Source organism: Tiliqua scincoides, chromosome 3, assembly GCF_035046505.1.
Source record: "Tiliqua scincoides isolate rTilSci1 chromosome 3, rTilSci1.hap2, whole genome shotgun sequence".
In the NCBI taxonomy this organism is placed as follows: Eukaryota; Metazoa; Chordata; class Lepidosauria; order Squamata; family Scincidae; genus Tiliqua; species Tiliqua scincoides.
In genome coordinates this window covers 77,511,994-77,529,559 of record NC_089823.1, presented here as the reverse complement: position 1 = coordinate 77,529,559, position 17,566 = coordinate 77,511,994, and the positions used below count along the sequence as shown (strand labels likewise).

Below are 17,566 nucleotides of genomic sequence, written 5' to 3'. Positions count from 1 at the left end.
GAGAGAGAGGGGGCAGCTGGCTGACAATCCATCAATCCTTTTCTCTCCAGCAGACCCCTCTCTTCCCCCTGAGCACATTTGCATTGGGGAAGGGAGGGACTGGGTGAAGCACTTGGAGGAGGACTAATGGATTGTCTTCTTAATGACTCTTATCTTACATCACAAAGGTCAGCAAGGCTGTTTTTAAATCACCAGAGCAAAGAAACTTTGTTTTTTAAATTAATTTGCTATAGTTCGTTCTTTGCCATCCACATGAGTGCTTGGAATGGAACCCACGTGAATAATGAGGCTCAACCTGTACATGGTTCCTGCTGAGGGTCGGAAGTGATGTTATTATGCAGAAAATGACATCATTAAGCAGATAATGGCCAAAATGAACACATTGTTCTCAGACAGAAACTCGTTAGCTGCAAATGACAGAAAACAAAATGTGCAAATCTTGTTCATATTTTCAAGTTATGAGAGAGTCCAATTATCAAGCTGAAAGAACCCAATTATAACAGGGGCCAGATAAGTTCCTTCCAGGGGCCATATTCAGCCTGCATTCAGCCTTCAGGGCTTATGTTTGACACCCGTGAGTTAGATGGTCAGAAAACTGTTCCTAGTGGGTTTAGGATACTGTCAGCAACGATCACAAAAAACAACAGAGGCAATATTACTGCCATCAGAAATGGTCTAGGTTCAGCCCTTTTGATGAAATCAGACTCGTGTTTTACTGCTTGGTGGAACAATAGGCTAAAACTTGTTTCTAATAAATTGTTCAAAAGACTTCCAAGTTGCAACACAAAAGAAGCAGTTTCTAACTACGTTAAACAGCACACTTTAAAGTTTTGTAGTTACAAAACACTTAGTTCTGAGATAACAGAAATCTCCAAGGTACAGATGACAGCATTTATTCCTGAAATATAAATTCTCTGTTGAAGGTTTTCAATCTCTCTGGAGAGTGTAAACCAGTGAGGCAAAACAGCTATGTCAAAATCACATGTGTATGCTTTCTTTCAAGCAAAATATATTCTATTTAGTAGGTTCAAGGTTTCTAACCTTTGTATGTTAAGTAAAGAACTATATTAGCCACATTCCAGTTTATTTAATTGTACTATGATAGAAGAAAATAAGAAAAAACCTATATTAGACATTACTAGTCAACGTGAGACCTGTTGCCAGGAAGTAATGAGGTAAGAAACTCCATATATATTCAAAACAGGTATAAGTGGATAACATACATATCCACTATAACAAAACTATTTATGAAACAACACTACTGAATGACAAGCAACCGTACAATTGATTACTAACGTTTATCCAGCTTCAGCTGGTAAATGGCTACAGCTGGCCATTTACCAACTGTAAGAGTACCATGGCATGCATGTTGCCTGTGTTGAAAGCTGGTCATCAATGGCATTCAGTTACATGATGGAATAACTTTTACCTCTCACTCACAGCCATCAAAACTCTTGGGAGACAATGGCAGAGCAAATTCTTCTAACTGTTGGCCAGATAATCCTAAAATATCCTTTGTACTTTTTTAAAAAATTACATTCAATATTGTATTTTATGTAATTTCATAGATTGCATTATGTTAATTTCTATGCTGTTGAGCGCTTCAAGCACTTTAGATGTAAGGGGAAAGTTGGGATACAAATATTTTAAAATAAAATGTTACATATAGATCCTACCACATGACAGTAAAAGTCACTGTGCAATAGAGAACAAGGGACTTTTAAGAAATGCATTTACTTGGATGACTGCGCTGAAGTATCTAATAGTCTTCCAAGTTCCCAGATCTTCATGAGAAATCTCATAAAATCCTGTAAAGCAATTATTTATGAAAATAATTCCAATCAAGATTGAAGCACTAGGCTTTAAAAAAGGCAGTTTCTCATCTAACAACTGAGTTGATATGAGCAGATAGTAAGATTGTACAACCTCAATATTTGAAATATTTGAATCGGGTATTTAGCAGCCTGAGGATTTACTTCCACCTCGAATGTAAAAAGATTTTGCCTAGTATATAACTGTATGGCAAATATATGCAAATATTAACTTTCATTTAAAGTGCTTGACTGGAGCCTGTATTTAAATATACATTACCTTTTTTGGAGGTTCTAATAATTGTCTCAGACAAAAGTAAAGGGCTTCCATTGGAAACTTCATGTATAGACTTCTCTGGTGCTTTGTTTGTGAGAGTGTCTTTCTTTGCATCTTTCTTTATTTCCTGCATGACACCCAGAAATGGAGAGAAAGAACAAAATAAATAGACAATCTTATTATCAGTTTTTAAATTTATGGCAGTTAAGGAAAAACTTAAAAGAAAAAAGAATTTTTTTGAAACCAATAGCAAGTTATAAATTATACCACTATCAAAACGTTCAATTATAATTTCAAGAGCATTTTTCAAATGAAAATTCTTTCCAGTACTTACTGCACAAATCACATTGTTCTCCGTTTCACAATGATCCTGTTTCAAATGAACAGGATCCATGAAGTACGCTGGGATCCCAGCTAGCTCCACGCTTCCTGTGCATTTGAAACAGGACACACAAGGAGGCTGCACCGAGAGTAGCTGACATTAAGGGAAAAGAAAAATTGAAGTGTGAGGGACATGGAGGAGCTCCACCTCTCCACCTCCTTCCCTAAGGAGTTGGGTGGCTAAAGGCAGAAGTGGATGCAGCAAGATTCCCCCCTTGCTCCTCCAGCAGTGTTGGAGAAAGAAGGGGGCTGCCACCGCTCCGATTCTCTTCTTACTCATTTTCAGCAAGTGCGACAACTGGAGTGCGTCTGTTTATGAAGGGCAGACATGGGGTCCAGGGCACTCCTTGCCAGTTCACTGTACCTTTCAACTTGATGCAAGATTTTCAGTCCACGTCATCAGTGGAACAGCCTTGCTTTCCCTGCTCTCAAAAGTAATTGTGCTTATTTTGTTTACTCTTCCAGGTCACACACATAGGTTCCTTTCCTAATAAGTGATCAAGAGTCCCTAAACAGATTTGGAAAACACATAGAAGCTGGAAGTTATAACACACATGTAGATTTAATGTATTTGTAATGCAGAGTATGCAATCCCATGCACTTCAATGGAACTTGATATCAATAATCTAATTATGACCAAGCAGTCTATGCTTGGTTCTCAAATGTTTTAGCATTGGACCCAACTAAAAAAAACAGTTTCATTTTACCAGTCACTCAAGCCTCTGTGGCTATAATGGTGATTGGGCAGCACTGCTCACTTAGCACTGCTAAGTAGCAGGTTGTTTAATCCTTGATACTCTAATACAATCTACCCTGTCACTTTCATGAAGCATCAAAAATTGGGTCACAGTGGGTCATGGATCCACAGTTTGAGAATCACTGTTCTAAAATATTCTTGAACAAAATGGCTATAGGTATGAAAAAATAACTGTACGTTATTCAAGACAATGCAGAACATTATCCTATGGGCCAACAGCAGATTGAAGTCCCCCATGACATTTACAACATTGCCCAGCAATTTAAAACTTTATGAACATCAGAAGTGGACAGGAACAGAAGAAACTGCCTTATACCAAGTAATAACATCTCAATATTGTTCACAATGCTAGAAGTGGCTCCCCAGATTTTCAGACTTTCCCAGCTCTGCCTGGAGATGCTACAGATTTAACCTGAATGCAAAGCAGATGCCCTGCCACTGAACTAATGACCCAATCCTAAGCTTTGCGCGCCAGCTCACTGCTGGCATGCACTGTTGCAAACATGCCATAAGGCACATTTACGGGCCCTAGCACTGATGCTCCACTGGTGCTAGCCCAACGCTGGCCAGCGCTGAGCTAGCACCGGGCGAGCGCCAGATCTGTGCTGCTTGGCGGTTGCACGGACTGCCAAGCAGTGGAGAGGTAGGCGGAGGCATTCCTGGGGGAGGGAGCGGGGAGGGAGGCTGGTCGCCCAACATGTTGCTGGTCGCTCTTGAGGTTGGTCGCTCCTGATTCTATGGCAACCTTTGGGTTACCGTAGAATCGAGCAGCCCCATTGTGGGCCTACTCACTTTACCCAGGGGAAGGGGATGAAAGTCCCCTTCTTCCGAGGAGCCACTGGCGGCTGCCTGGAGTGTACAGGATGCGGCGACAGCCATTTTTGGTGCCGCTGCAGCCCTGCATGCTGGGCAGCTCACGATTAGGCTGTAAGGCTCTATTCCCCAAATGGAAAATACTTTTGCTAAAATAACATGGGGGTTCAAAGTTGTCTGCCCAATTACTACCAACAATCCCATTTTTACTGCACAAGAAATAGTGATCCAAGAAGTTGTAATTATTCAACGTAGGGAGACACATGTAAATACACAATTCCTGAGTTCCTGTTAGATAACTGAATGTGTTATGGAATATAAAAAGATTTTCTGGACACAAGAAGAGGCTGCAGAAACCCAAATTAGAGATTTTTTTTAAAATATTTACAACCTGTTTTCAGGGAAATCTCCTCTTCTCTTAACCAACAATAGTCTCCAAATTCAGTATTGGAATTTGCCTTTGGAAACATCCTCCATAGACTCTTGCACCCCATCATTAAATTAAACTTTTCCAGCTATTCATATTTTCCAGATACATAATTTCCAGTTGGAAAAGCAACACAGGGTACTGTAAACGAAGGCCTGAAAACATGCTATGCCATGAAGAATCTGAAACTCTACCATTTGTGGGTTCTGAGCAGCTTATTGTCTGTGACTAATAAAAATCACATTTTTATGGTCTAATTACTGTATTACATGACCAGCCTCTAGTTCCTAAAGCCTTATTTGGCTAAGTGACAGAAAGTTAGAAAACTGTGACTGTCTTTTTTAAAAAGGCCTATTGCTGATCAGTGAGCTATGATATGGCACAAATTGCTCTGAAGACAGGCACTAACAAGGAGATATCCCTCAAGCAGCTGAAAAGTAAATTCTATCATTGTGGTTATCCCTAGAATGATCTCTTAGTCAATGGAAAATGGTATATCTATGAACACACAGTAATTCTGTGGAAAAGGCAATGACCTTTCTTCAAAAATATGGAATTTTCCCCTAGAGTGGTTTTTAAACAAGAAAAAAATCCAACAATATTCTCCATAATATTCAAGCTAGGAGACCTGGCTTTTAAACTGAATTGGTCTCTTTGAAAACTTCTAGAAAATTCAGGTGAAAACTCTAGTTCAGTAGGCTTCAAAACCATTACAATATGGGCTTAAAATTTCAGAAGTATAAATTTTGTTTTAGGTTATTGACAAATACATTCATATTATATATTTCATTACTTATTCTTAATTGACAATTTCTGGAAACTAATTGTTCACACACAGAAAAAAATGCTGCAGCAGCAACTTTTTACCTCATTGTCTCAAGCCAAGAAGGATTGTTTGCAGAATTCAAAACTGCATTAACTATTTTAGCTACTGTGTCTAAAAACAGAACTTCCCCTTTATCAAGACGCTTCCTCAGATTGAAAAACACTGCTCTAACTTGGACTGAATTATAATCTGCTGGAAGAGAAAAAGAACAATCCAAAGAAAAATTTAAAATGTGAAAATATTTTCAGTGTCACCTGAAATGAAGACCCCCAACTTCAGCAGCAGTGTAAATGCTTTTTTCTATTCTACACCTAAGTAATATAGTAGTCTTGTATAGATATATAGCCATTATGCTATATTATGCTATTATTCTTGGCGGCAGTTCAAAATTCACATTCAGATCTTGAGCACCAATACAAGTACAGTAGCTCACAAGAATGTTTTTAGTCTCAGAGGAGACTTGCAGTCTCATGCTTTTCACATAGTTGAAATACACAAAGCTTTGCAGATAGATTCTCAATGCTGTGACAGGGCCTGCACTATCAGTTGGAAACAAGGATACGCCGAGACTGAACCTGACTGTGGCTCCCATCTAGACAGACTATGGCTGTCATGCTTTGCCAACTGCCAATTGCACAATAGTAAATGAGTAGGTTCACAGAGACACTCTCTAGATGCTGCCTTCTTTGGCCGTTTAATCCGCATTTTATTCCACGTATTCCTGCAAGTTTTGAGATTTACTACTATCATATAATCTATTTCCTATCTTTCCATAAGCTGGAGATCTCACAGACACACCTGGAAGGTTAAGAAATAGATAGCTCAACAGTGATGTATCTACCGCATCCTGGATCTCTGACTACCTGAGTTGGTCCTGACTTGTGAGCTGCCCTGGGGCAAGCCGCCCTCTCTTCCTCCTCTTTAAAAAAAAAAAGGGAAAAAAAGGAAAAAAAAAAGCAGTGGAGAAAAGCTCTGGACTGCTGGGAGCATATGACAGACAGAGGGAGGGAGGTCCTGTGTTTAGTTCTTAATTTATAATCCTGCCCCTTGTTCAGCCCTTCTTCCCTGATGGAGAAGGTGGCAGCAGCAAAGGAAGCTGGGCTTCCAAGGCTGCTTGCCAAATACAGACCCGCCAAAGGAAGGAAAGGAAAAAGGCCTGGGACTTATCTCACGCTCCAGTAGGTTGTGTGTGGGAGGAGCTGCTCAATCAGGCCCAAGACTTCCAAGCTTGGGATGTGTGATTGAACACGCAGGGGAAGTGTGAGAAAGAATTTTCTATAAGTACAGGCTGTAGCAACGAACAGAAAGGATGGTGTGGGGCAAGGGAAAGAAAGATAGTCATTATGAATTTTATTATTAAATACTCTGTATCAAGGGTGCCCAAATCCCAGCCTGGGGTCAGTTTGCAACCCTTGGGGACCCCAAATCTGACCTGTGGGGGGTCCCCAATCTCTAACAAGCTTCTGGCCCACATGAGACTTGCTGGAGCCCACACTGGCGCAACTCAACTGCCCAACACAAACCGTGGGCCAAGTTTTCTCTCCACTGCTTGCTGCTTCACACCTGTGAAGCAGGAGCGGCAGTGAAAAAAGGCTGGCCTCACTTTGCACAAGACCTTGAGCTACTAAGAGACCTTCAGGTGTCTGCAGCTGCCACTTCAGGTTATCCAGGGTTGTCTGTGTGCGTACCACTCTTAACCCTACCTATGGAGAATAGAAGAACGGTGAGTCTCACTGGTCTCAAAGCATAACTGATTGGTGTTATTTTAACTACCCCCATGTCCCATGGGCATAATTGCCTCTGAACAATTTATGTCTCCAAGTGTTTTATTTCTGAGCAAGAGGTGTGTGGTCAAGAGATGTTAAACTGCCCTCCCTTTACAGGATTGGTCTGTATGTTTGGTAAAAGCACATCCGTGATTGTCCCATGCGCATCATTGCCCTCAGTAAAATTCATTCATTCAATCATATAAGTTATGTCTCATAACTTGTATTCAGTTATGTAAGTTTATTCAAATTTTAAATGTAAATTAATTTTTTCCCCAGCCCCCGACACCATGTCAGAGAGAGGATGTGGCTCCCCTGCCAAAATGTTTGGGCACCCCGGCTCTATATGAATGCACACTCAGTAACCTAACTACACCCATAATGAAGTGATCCAGAAATTTGGAGCATAGTATCAACAGGTGGATGAAACTCAGCTCTATTTTGTCTTTTCATCTAACTCAGATGCTGCTGTGCTGAATTGGTATCCAAGATCAATGACGAGATAGATGAGAGCCAATAAACAGATGATCAAACTGGATAAGAGCAAGATTTGTAGTGGGCGGATCATCTTGATTGGTAACAGTGGGAAGCCAATTTTGGATTGCAGTGCACTTACCCTGAAATAAGAAGTGCATATTCTGTAGAGCAGCCTTTCTCAAAGTGTGCTTCTAGGAACCGTGGGGCTCCCTGAGACATCTTCAGGGAGCACAATATAAGTAGTCACCATCTGTCCCAAAAGGACACTACCATCATGAATTCCGGTTAGGTGTAGCCCATAAATGGTATTGTTCATTTTCTAACAAGTCTAAGACAGGAAGCTGCCTTCTACCAAATCAGGCCACTGGTCTGTTTAGTTCCATACTGTCAACAATGACTGGCAGCAGCTATTCAAGGCAGTGGCATCGCTAGGGGGGTGGCACGCTAAAATCACGTTGGTTAGGGAAAACCCCTTCATGTTATATACCGTTGGATGTGGAATTTCTAGCAGAATGCAATGAAAAACACCTGAGTGAAATATCTCCTTTCTATCAAAAGTTATTGGCAAAAAAAACAAAACAAAAAAATGCACGGAGCCCTATGGAAAGCAAAACTGAGCCATGTCGTGCGCTTACTCATGAGTAGGCAAACTTGCCTTAGTCCCTCAGAAAGGGCAGGCTGAGAGGAATCCAGCAATACCAGAAGAGTTCAACGAATGCAGCCCCCCCAAACACCTGAGGTCCCTCCCTCCAAGCTGGCGAATGTATTGAGCTGTATGGAAAGTGAAACTAAGCCAAACTGTCATATTTACTCACAAGTAAGCAAACATGCCTTGGCTCATGGTTAGGACAGGCAAAGGAGAATGTGAGGCCACCAAAATGGTCCCAAACTGATGGGATTGGAGCTCAACAAATGCTCCAGAAGGCGGCAGCCGCCTCCTTAAAGAGAATAAGACAGAGGCTTCAGTTGGTAAGGTGAATGCTTTCTATTTTAGACTTGTAAAGCCAGGTGGGCCCTGATAGTGATATGCTTGAAATATAAACTTAAATTAAACTGGGTAGGGCTGAAAATCTTACTGAGTTTTTTTTGGGGAGGGGGGAATGATTGCAGGCAGACTACAAAGAAAATTCACTTAGTAGAACAGGGCTGGCTCCACCTTATTTAATTATTTGTTTTACTTTAATTTAATTATTTATAATTATTTATTTCAATTTGTTTTATGATGTCACTTCCAGCCATGACATCCCTTCTGGTGGGTCCTGGACAGACTGTCATTGTAAAAACGTGGGTCCCAATGCTAAAAGTTTGAGAACTGCTGCAATAAGGTGCTAGTAAGTTGACACCTGGGGCAGGGGTGACACCACTAGTGTGCAAAATCAGTTTGGGGGAATAATTCCATCATGTTATATATTAATGTGTAATTTCATGCAGAATGAAATGAAACAAACCACTTTGAAATATCTTTATTTTATCAAAAGGTATAGCCAAAAAACCAGTGGGGACAGGGCGATCATACATCACCATGCCCACCACCTGGGGTGTTGCCCCGCCCACTGCATGGGGTGACACGCTGGCCTCCCACACCAGGTGAAGTGAACCCTAGTGACGCCAGTGATTCAAGGCTTCCAATGGGAATCCTGTTCTGCCCAACTTGGAGACTGAGCCTGGGACCTTCTGCATGCCAAGTGGGTGCTCTACCACTGAGCTATAGACCTCCTCCATGAGACCTATAGCAATCTAGTACACAGCTGACTTCTCTCACTCATACATCCAGGAAAAAAGTTTGAAACGTTAGCATATCACAGGAACTGCATGGCATAAACAAGCTTGAGTAAAGGATAATATATTTAATGACATGCTACTTTCTTCTGTCAAAAGGAATAACATTTTTTGGATGATTTTATTATCTTTCTTACTTAATCAAGAGGTGGGAGCTATGAATGTTTGGGTAGCAGTAACTCAGATGGAAACATGCAATCCTCTGGAACAAATTCATAAGTGAAATTAATGTGAATAATTTATAGAATTACTGCAAGCTCTAAAAGACCTTAAGTTGCATTTTCCTCTTTGTCTCACTACACTGTAATCAAGTGGTAGTTCATGGAGGGGATGAGAAATGCATAAAATCATATACCCGGTGTTTTGATATGAATCCAGTAGCATCCAACATACTCTGGAATACACTCTACACCAGTAAAGACATGAATGAAGACTCACAGACAGTTTAATTTGAAGGAAAATGGTTGCAAAACACAAATTGTATGTCACAGTACAAACTTGGGTCAGCTCAGTTAAAAACTGGCTGTAAACTTTTCAAGGTATTTAACTCAAGGTATATATGGGGCAAGATATGTGAACGGATGGGCAGACAATGGGCAAGAGGTCATCTTCTTGGATCATGCTACCTGTTTGCACTGAATCCCCACTGTATAGCCCACTTCACGGAATTCACATATGATGAATTTTGTTCAAGGCATTACCCACCAAAAATAAAATTAGGATTACAATTAACCAATTAAACATATTGAGCAACAGATTACACCTTCAACAGATTACATGTTGGAATGGAGCAAACTGATCTGATTTTTTTTAGGATATATGTAATCTCATTAAAATCAGCTACTTTTTAAGATCTTCCTAACTTAACTTCTTCACTATACTTACACAAGCAGCTCTCTTCACATGGTCATCTCCCATTTCAATTGCTATACATTTCTTCAGTACACTCAAGACTTCTTTTCTTCCCTGTTCAAATCTCTTTTACTTATCTCCCTTTACTTCTTCTACCCTTAAAACATTGTGCTTTCAAGTGCATCAAGTCTTTCAAGCTCTCCTTAAAAGACCAACACAATCCTACTCTGGCTTACATTTCCATTTATTCTCTGTAACTCTATCTTCACCAGACAAATTTATTGCCATGTTGCAGAATTTGGCTTTTAAATGAAGGCATGTACCCAAAGTCTGCTCCAAAATCCAGGCATTAATTAGGAATTTTCGATTTAGAAGTTACTTTGTGAGTCATCTCATCATGTGCCTCTTTCGAAAAGTGTGTATTTTTTGCAGCCACAGCCCTTAACTTTCCAAATCAGATAATGACAAGAGTTGTGCCTGGGCAAAAACAGAACTGAAACTAATGAACCAAAGCAAATGTGTGAATTGTGAGAAGAGTTTGCTTGTAGGTGGGCATTCTGTGGCAACCTACAGGTTCAATGTGGTTGAGCTATGCTCCTTAAAATTAGTCTTACACTTTTAAAACAAAAAATTAATCTTGCTGCAATCTCAAGAGTACTCTTCACTGAACAACAGATTAAGAATCAAGTCCTCTAAACACAATCCAACCTAGTATTCCAGGGACATCACAACTTGGAGTAATGATCTGCTATACTGCTAGTATTGTCAATAAGCATCTCTCGACGCCATCAATGGTATTAGGAGAAGAGATGTATTATAGCAGTTACCTTCAAACTATGAATTAAACTTGATCAGAATTTTTTGCTTTTTTCTAAAGCAGGGGTGCCCAAACCTCGGCCCGGGGGCCACTTGTGGCCCTTGGGGACTCCAATCTGGCATGCAGGGTGCCCTAGTCTCCAATAAGCCTCTGGCCCTTCAGAGACTTGCTGGAGCCTGCACTGTCCCAATGCAACTACTCTCAGCATGAGGGCGACTTTTCAGCCTCTTGTGTGAGCTGTGGGACAAGGGCTCCCTCCACTGCTTGCTGTTTTACATTTGTGTTTCAGCAGTGGCAGTGAAGGACAGTCTTTTATAGGCCTTGAGCTATTGCAAGACCTATAAGTTCCCTCTCTAATATATTCATTTATGTAAATTTATTCAAATTTGAAATGTAAAGTAATTCTTATTTTTCCCCCAGCTCCTGACACAGTGTCAGAGAGATGATGTGGCCCTCCTGCCAAAAAGTTTGGACACCCCTGTTCTAAGGCATAAGTAAAAGTCTTTTTAAAAATAACTCTTAAGCTAAATCATCATTTCATTTGGTATCTTCAAAAAAATCTTCACCAAAGTACTTCAACACAATATGAATTTGATTATTAAAAGTGATTAATTATTATAAAGTGCTGGCAGGACTGTCACCTTATATTTAGAAAAGCACCACAAACATAGTGTTTCCTAAACAATCTAAATTATCTCTAATCAGAAATCTATGGACCAAGACTTGCAGGTCCATAACTATAAAGTACTATATAAAGGGGGAAAAGAATGGCAGGTACCTCTGCTTCACCCAATGCCCAGTCCAGCTCACATGCAATTTTCTCCAAAGACAAATGAAAGCATTATGTTACTGTCTTCCACACTGCAAAACCCTCACTTCTCTCTCACGAACATACAGACAACTTCTGTAAATATTTTAGGTTGCAAACCTATACACCAGGGTGGGCAAAGTTTCAACTTTAGGGATCCTGGACCTTTAACAATTGTATAAAAGAGGGAATTTCAGCAGGAAATTCTATACAGTTATCTGAGAAAGAGTCCCACTGAACACAGTGGGATTTGCTTCTCAGGATTCAGGAGCATCCCAGCCACGAGGTGACCATGTGTCAGAAGAAAGATGGTGAGGGGAATGAGGGAGCAGTGAATTTGGGGTACCCTTCACCCTGAGTTTGCTGCTTCCTACGTCTGACAGGAGCTGCACTTATCTGCCTCCTGCATGCTCAAGCAGGAAGCAGATCATCCACCTCCTTACTGCGCTCCTCACATGGTTTCAGCAAACTCAGAAATGCAAGACTTCTGATTCTATTTACAGTGACCAAGTGAATGAAGAAGCTCCTTTGTTTGCATGTTCCCTTTATATAAAACTGGAACTCCTGCAGTTCTGGGTTTACTGAAACTGTGAAAGGAGTACTGCAAGGGGCTTTTTCCCTCAGTACTCCATGGAAAATGTGGTAGCAGCATTGAGCGACACCTGAGGTTGCCACCCCAAAATAGGACTTCAGTGTTAGAGAATCTTACATGAAACAAAACAGAAAGCATGGTAATGATTGGCTTAGGTGGGACATGTCATCAAAGCAATATTTTTAAAATCTAAAAATAGGCTGTGTGTCTATACCAATTGGGGAAATTAAGGGCAGCACAAAAAATTACCACAAAAAGCACAAGAAAAAAAGAAAAAAACTAGTTACAAACTAGTGCTTGAAGGAGAATTTATTGGTTCAAATACAGTATATTCTGTCCAATGAGTCTCTCATTTCAAAAGGTTCTTTCTCAGAGTTCTAGCTCACATAGGAGGAAGTACCTTTAGAAATGAAACAACCTATAATTGTCATTCCTACGGAAGAAAGTTTGTTATATTATGTTGGGCAATTTACATACTTACATCACCTGGGCCCACAGGTGAATGTGGTCCCTGGAAGCAACTTACCTGGCCCCCATTATAATTGACTTATTTCAGCTTGATAATTGGGCTCTCTTTTAACTTGAAAATATGAAGATTTGCACATTTTCTCTTCTGTGATTTGCAGCTAATGGGTTTCTATCTGAGAACAAAGTGCTTATTTCTAGCCGTCAATCTAGCCGTCAATCTACTTTGCAATCTAGAACTTTGAAGCAGCACCTAGAAAAACTTATAATTATCCCTTGAAGACAACATTTTGTTTGCATCCTGCAGGAATCTCTCTAAAATTTACCTACTTTTATGTTTTTCTCTGCATACATACAAATATCTGCTTATGCCTGGAAAGAAAAAAAGGCCTGTCTTATAACCATCTAACTTTTTCATCTCTTTAGCAGACCTGTTTAATTCCAAATTATTGAGAGACATTGGCAAAATATGGTAAAACACATCATTACAAGTTATTCAGCTGAGACACCTAGGAAAACCTCATCTCAGGATGTGCCCTGGTAGAATGCCAATACAAAGCACATACCAGCTGTGAACTACTCACACATGTATAAACAGCTGTATTTCATAACCCACTTTGAATTTTAAATGTAAAAATAAACACTTCGCAAGTAAGGCATTTTGTATTTTGGTACTTATATCACAAAACAAAACATCTAGTTGAAAGCCGACTAGAGTAGCTTTAAACAGTTTGAGTAAAGAGGAACTCACAAACATGAGTGATTCTAGCATTCACACAACCTATGCAGTTTCCATTCCAAGCAACAGAAACAGACACTCTTTCTTAAGTAGCTTTCTATTCTTTGCAATAACCTTAACTCAGGCAACACCAGTTGCAAAACAGGAAACTGTGGCTCACTGGGTTAAGCAACCTGCAGTCACTAAGTGGGCTACTAGAATTGTGGGTTCAAATAACAGTCTACAACAGGGGTGTCAAACGTAAGGCCCACAGGTGAATGTGGTCCCTGGAAGCAACTTACCTGGCCCCCATTATAATTGACTTATTTCAGCTTGATAATTGGGCTCTCTTTTAACTTGAAAATATGAAGATTTGCACATTTTCTCTTCTGTGATTTGCAGCTAATGGGTTTCTATCTGAGAACAAAGTGCTTATTTCTAGCCGTCATCTTCTAAATGATGTCATTTCCTGCATAAAGATGTCACTACCTGTCCTCAGCAGGCACCGTGAAAGCTAACTTCAGCCCTCTGTATGAAACGACTTTGACACCCCAGTCTACACCAATGGAGAAAGTATAACCCATCCAGCATCTCTGAACGTCCACTTGAGCAATCATTTCTCAGAGATTGATGAGGGCCCTCCCCTCCCCCCATTTTTTTGTATTTTTGAATGTTTTTAACACCCCTCCTGGAGCTCCTGTGCAAGGTCAGCAGTCTTATTTGCTAGAAAGTTCTCCTGCAACATTCTTGTTCTTTGTTTAGAAACTCCATTATTATCCAAACATGTGCTAGATTCAGGACCTGTCTGGGGCAGCTATTCTGCTTAGCAACAGAGCTACCTTGCTTATTGTGTAATAAAAACTTTCTGTCTTTGCCCAAGTGGTAGGATGGAGAAGCCAGGTGAGTTCCACCTCTCCAATGAAGTAAACTGATGACAACATCAAAGCAAAGTTTTATGTTTACTAGCTCAAAGGATGTATTTGTTCTGCAGTTGCCTGAGTGACCCATTTGTTGGGGGCTCAGAGACAAAGCACCTACTTGCTCACCCGTAAGTGCAAGGACTGGGTTTTCTTGAGCAATGCAAGTAACTTAAGCTAGGGACTGTCTAGCTAGATTCAATTGGGGATTTTGTTGTTTCTCTGCCTGCTCTTTTCCATCGAGCCTGTTTGTGACCTTCATCAGTTAGTGATGGATCCTTTTAATCCTACAGGTGCTAATGTGAGTTTAATTTTTAAAAAGAACCCCTGGGTTTCAGTGTTCTTCTAGGAGGGTCCCCCCCACAGACAACACTTTTGTGCCTGGTCTCTGTAGCCTGGGATGGTGGCAGCAGATACAAACTATCCATGTTTTCCCCTTTCAGCTGCTGGTCCAGTTCATGCAGCAAGGAGGTGTTAAATGTTTGCTAACCACTAGGTGCTACCCCGCTTGTCAGATGACCTTCTTCTGAGAGCTTCACCTTCATCCGACCGAAATAAAGGAATTTGCTGCCAGATTCAAACACTGGCTTCTTCAGTTACATGGATTTCAGGTATAAGGGCAGGGAAATGTTTCTGTCTGTAAGAATAGAGGAGAAAAACTACATAACTGATGTATGTAAATCATTTTGGGAGTCCTAGCTTCAAAAGTATAGCAATAAATCAAGTCTAACTTTTTTTTAAGTATACACTGCTAGGCTATATGATCTGACAATGGTTTAACATTGTATAATACAGCTTCATAATAGACCCAGTGTTTCTTAACCAGTGGTACACATACCACTGGTGGTACTTGAGTCTGAACGTTTGTGTGGGACCCTGAGACCCCTGCCACCTCGCAGCGAGACCAGCAACGCAGTGCAACAAGCAACAGTAGGAAGCTTGGTTCAGCTGGTAGAGCTCCAATATGCACTTTTTTGCATGCTCAAAAAAGCTCTCCCATCAGCCCCGAGCCTCTTACCAGTGTTTATTGCATTGCATGATGACCAGTTCCACTTCTGGTGGTATTTCCAATAGGTGGACAATGCAAGGTGGTACAGCAGGGGACAAATGTTGAGAAATGCTGTACTATACGGTCAATTTTTTTTTCTTGCTAGAATCCCTGTGGTTTACCAAAGTGTCTTAAATTCACAGAGCAGACACACATACACCTGGCAGTTAAGACATAATTTATCAATGTTAAGTGATCCTGAATACACACTCTTGCTTAAGAACTCAAGAAATGTCTGACTACGGACCACATGGTCTAGCATTCTCTGCAAGAATGAGAGCAAACAGATAGTGGGCTCTACCACAACTTGGTCAGTGGTCACCTGTGGATTCTGGTTTACATTCTTCCCAGCTCTAATAATACTACACCATACAAGCCAAGAGGGGGCTCCAAAGGCAGTAATATTCAAGAACGTTCTATTTACCATCCACAAGAAAACATTTTGCCATCTCAGCTAAAAAAAATTTTTTAAGAGAAATGTTTCCACTGGCTGCATTGCCCAACATACTGCAAGATTTTCTTTGCTCTTCAAAGAAAAGCCTCTTCTACTAGCTTTAAACCATTTGTAAAGGTCATTACTGGTTTAAATAATTGAACAATGTAACAGCAAATAATGAGAATTTGTTGGCCCTTCGGGGACAGGGACCATTTGATTTATTTCACTATATAAACTTCTTTGTGAACATTTTTTTAAAACCTGCATATAAACATACAGGTGTGTGCCACTTAACGACGGGGATATGATCTGTAATTCCCATTGTTATGCAGTTAGGTTGTTAAGAGAACATTCAGTCCAATCTAGTGCCTTTACTGTGTGAACAGACATTCCCTGCCAGAAACTAGCTGGCTGTATAGGTGTCTGGAGAGAGAGATCTCTTACGGAGAAGATATTTCCTTTTCTTTGCATTAAGGGACTCTTTGTTGTGGAAACAGACACTGCTGCAGGCTATGGGAGTCCTTACTGCCTCAATAAGAGCCTCTTTGTTGTGCTTTGACCACCATCATATATGTGGTCCATTGTTAAGTGAAAGGTTGTTAAGCTGCGGATGCCTGTACCTAATATTAAGCTCATCACACTGAAGACCCATCAAAGTCAGATCTTAAGCAACTTCCAGAAGAATCAACACACTATTTCCCCCTCAAGTGGGCTGGTATTGGAAGTTCAGAAAGTTCTCAGCTTTTTGGTATTTGGACTTTTTAGAAGTCCTTAGAAGTTTGGACTTTATAAAAGAAATCTTGCTGCCATCAAAATGCTCGTCATTAGTTATTTTTATATTTAAATCTTCTAAGTAGCAGCAAGATAAAATCCAAATCACTTAATAGTTCTGTTTCTTCTTTCCATCAATTGTTCTAATGGATTATTCCAGCTCTTACAGAAAAAAAAACTATTCATTTAACTAAAGTAAAAGATACAATAATACTACAACAAGGTCCCACAATCCAAAGAACTGCACAACATGATTGCTAGGGCTGCCAACTCAGACTGAAGTTATTCCTGGAAACTATTTCTCCCCCTCACCTCTGCTAGTGGCAGCACAGTCAGAAAGGCCCCCTCTGATGACCTGGGAGGACAGGTCGGATTATATGGAAGGAGGCAATCCTTCAAATACCCTGGACCCGAGCCGTAAAGGGCTTTATAAGTCAAAACTAGCACTTTGAATTCAGTCGGGGAAACGAACAGGCAGCCAGTGTAGCCGCCGAAGCAATGGCTGAGCAATTCGACTGAGTCGAACTGACAAGCCCCAGCAACCACAAGGGCCGCCACGTTCTGCATTATTTGCAGTTTCCGGACCATCTTCAGAGGCAGCCCCACACAGAGTGCTTTGCAGTAATCTAATCTGGATGTCACTAGGGCATGGGTCACCATGGCCAGGTCTGAGCGACCCAGGTATGGTCACAGCTGGCAAATCAGCCAAAGCTGAACAAAGGCTCCCCTGGCCACCGCCACTACCTGGGAATCCAGGAGCAGCAGCGGATCCAGGATCACCCCCAAGCTGCAGACCTGCTCCTTCAGAGGGAGTGCAAGCCCATTCAG

The 17,566-nt window shown here is 40.8% G+C and overlaps 1 protein-coding gene across 2 annotated transcripts in view; it reads right to left on the bottom strand.

Annotated features, from left to right (window-relative positions):
• SH3KBP1 (SH3 domain containing kinase binding protein 1) overlaps positions 1–17,566 on the bottom strand; it is a 190,308-nt gene that overhangs the window by 125,709 nt on the left and 47,033 nt on the right. For both annotated transcript variants that reach the window (XM_066619204.1, XM_066619203.1), the window contains exon 3: positions 2,092–2,215. In XM_066619204.1, the coding sequence (XP_066475301.1) occupies positions 2,092–2,215 (124 nt within the window). The remainder of the gene's footprint in view (positions 1–2,091; positions 2,216–17,566) is intronic.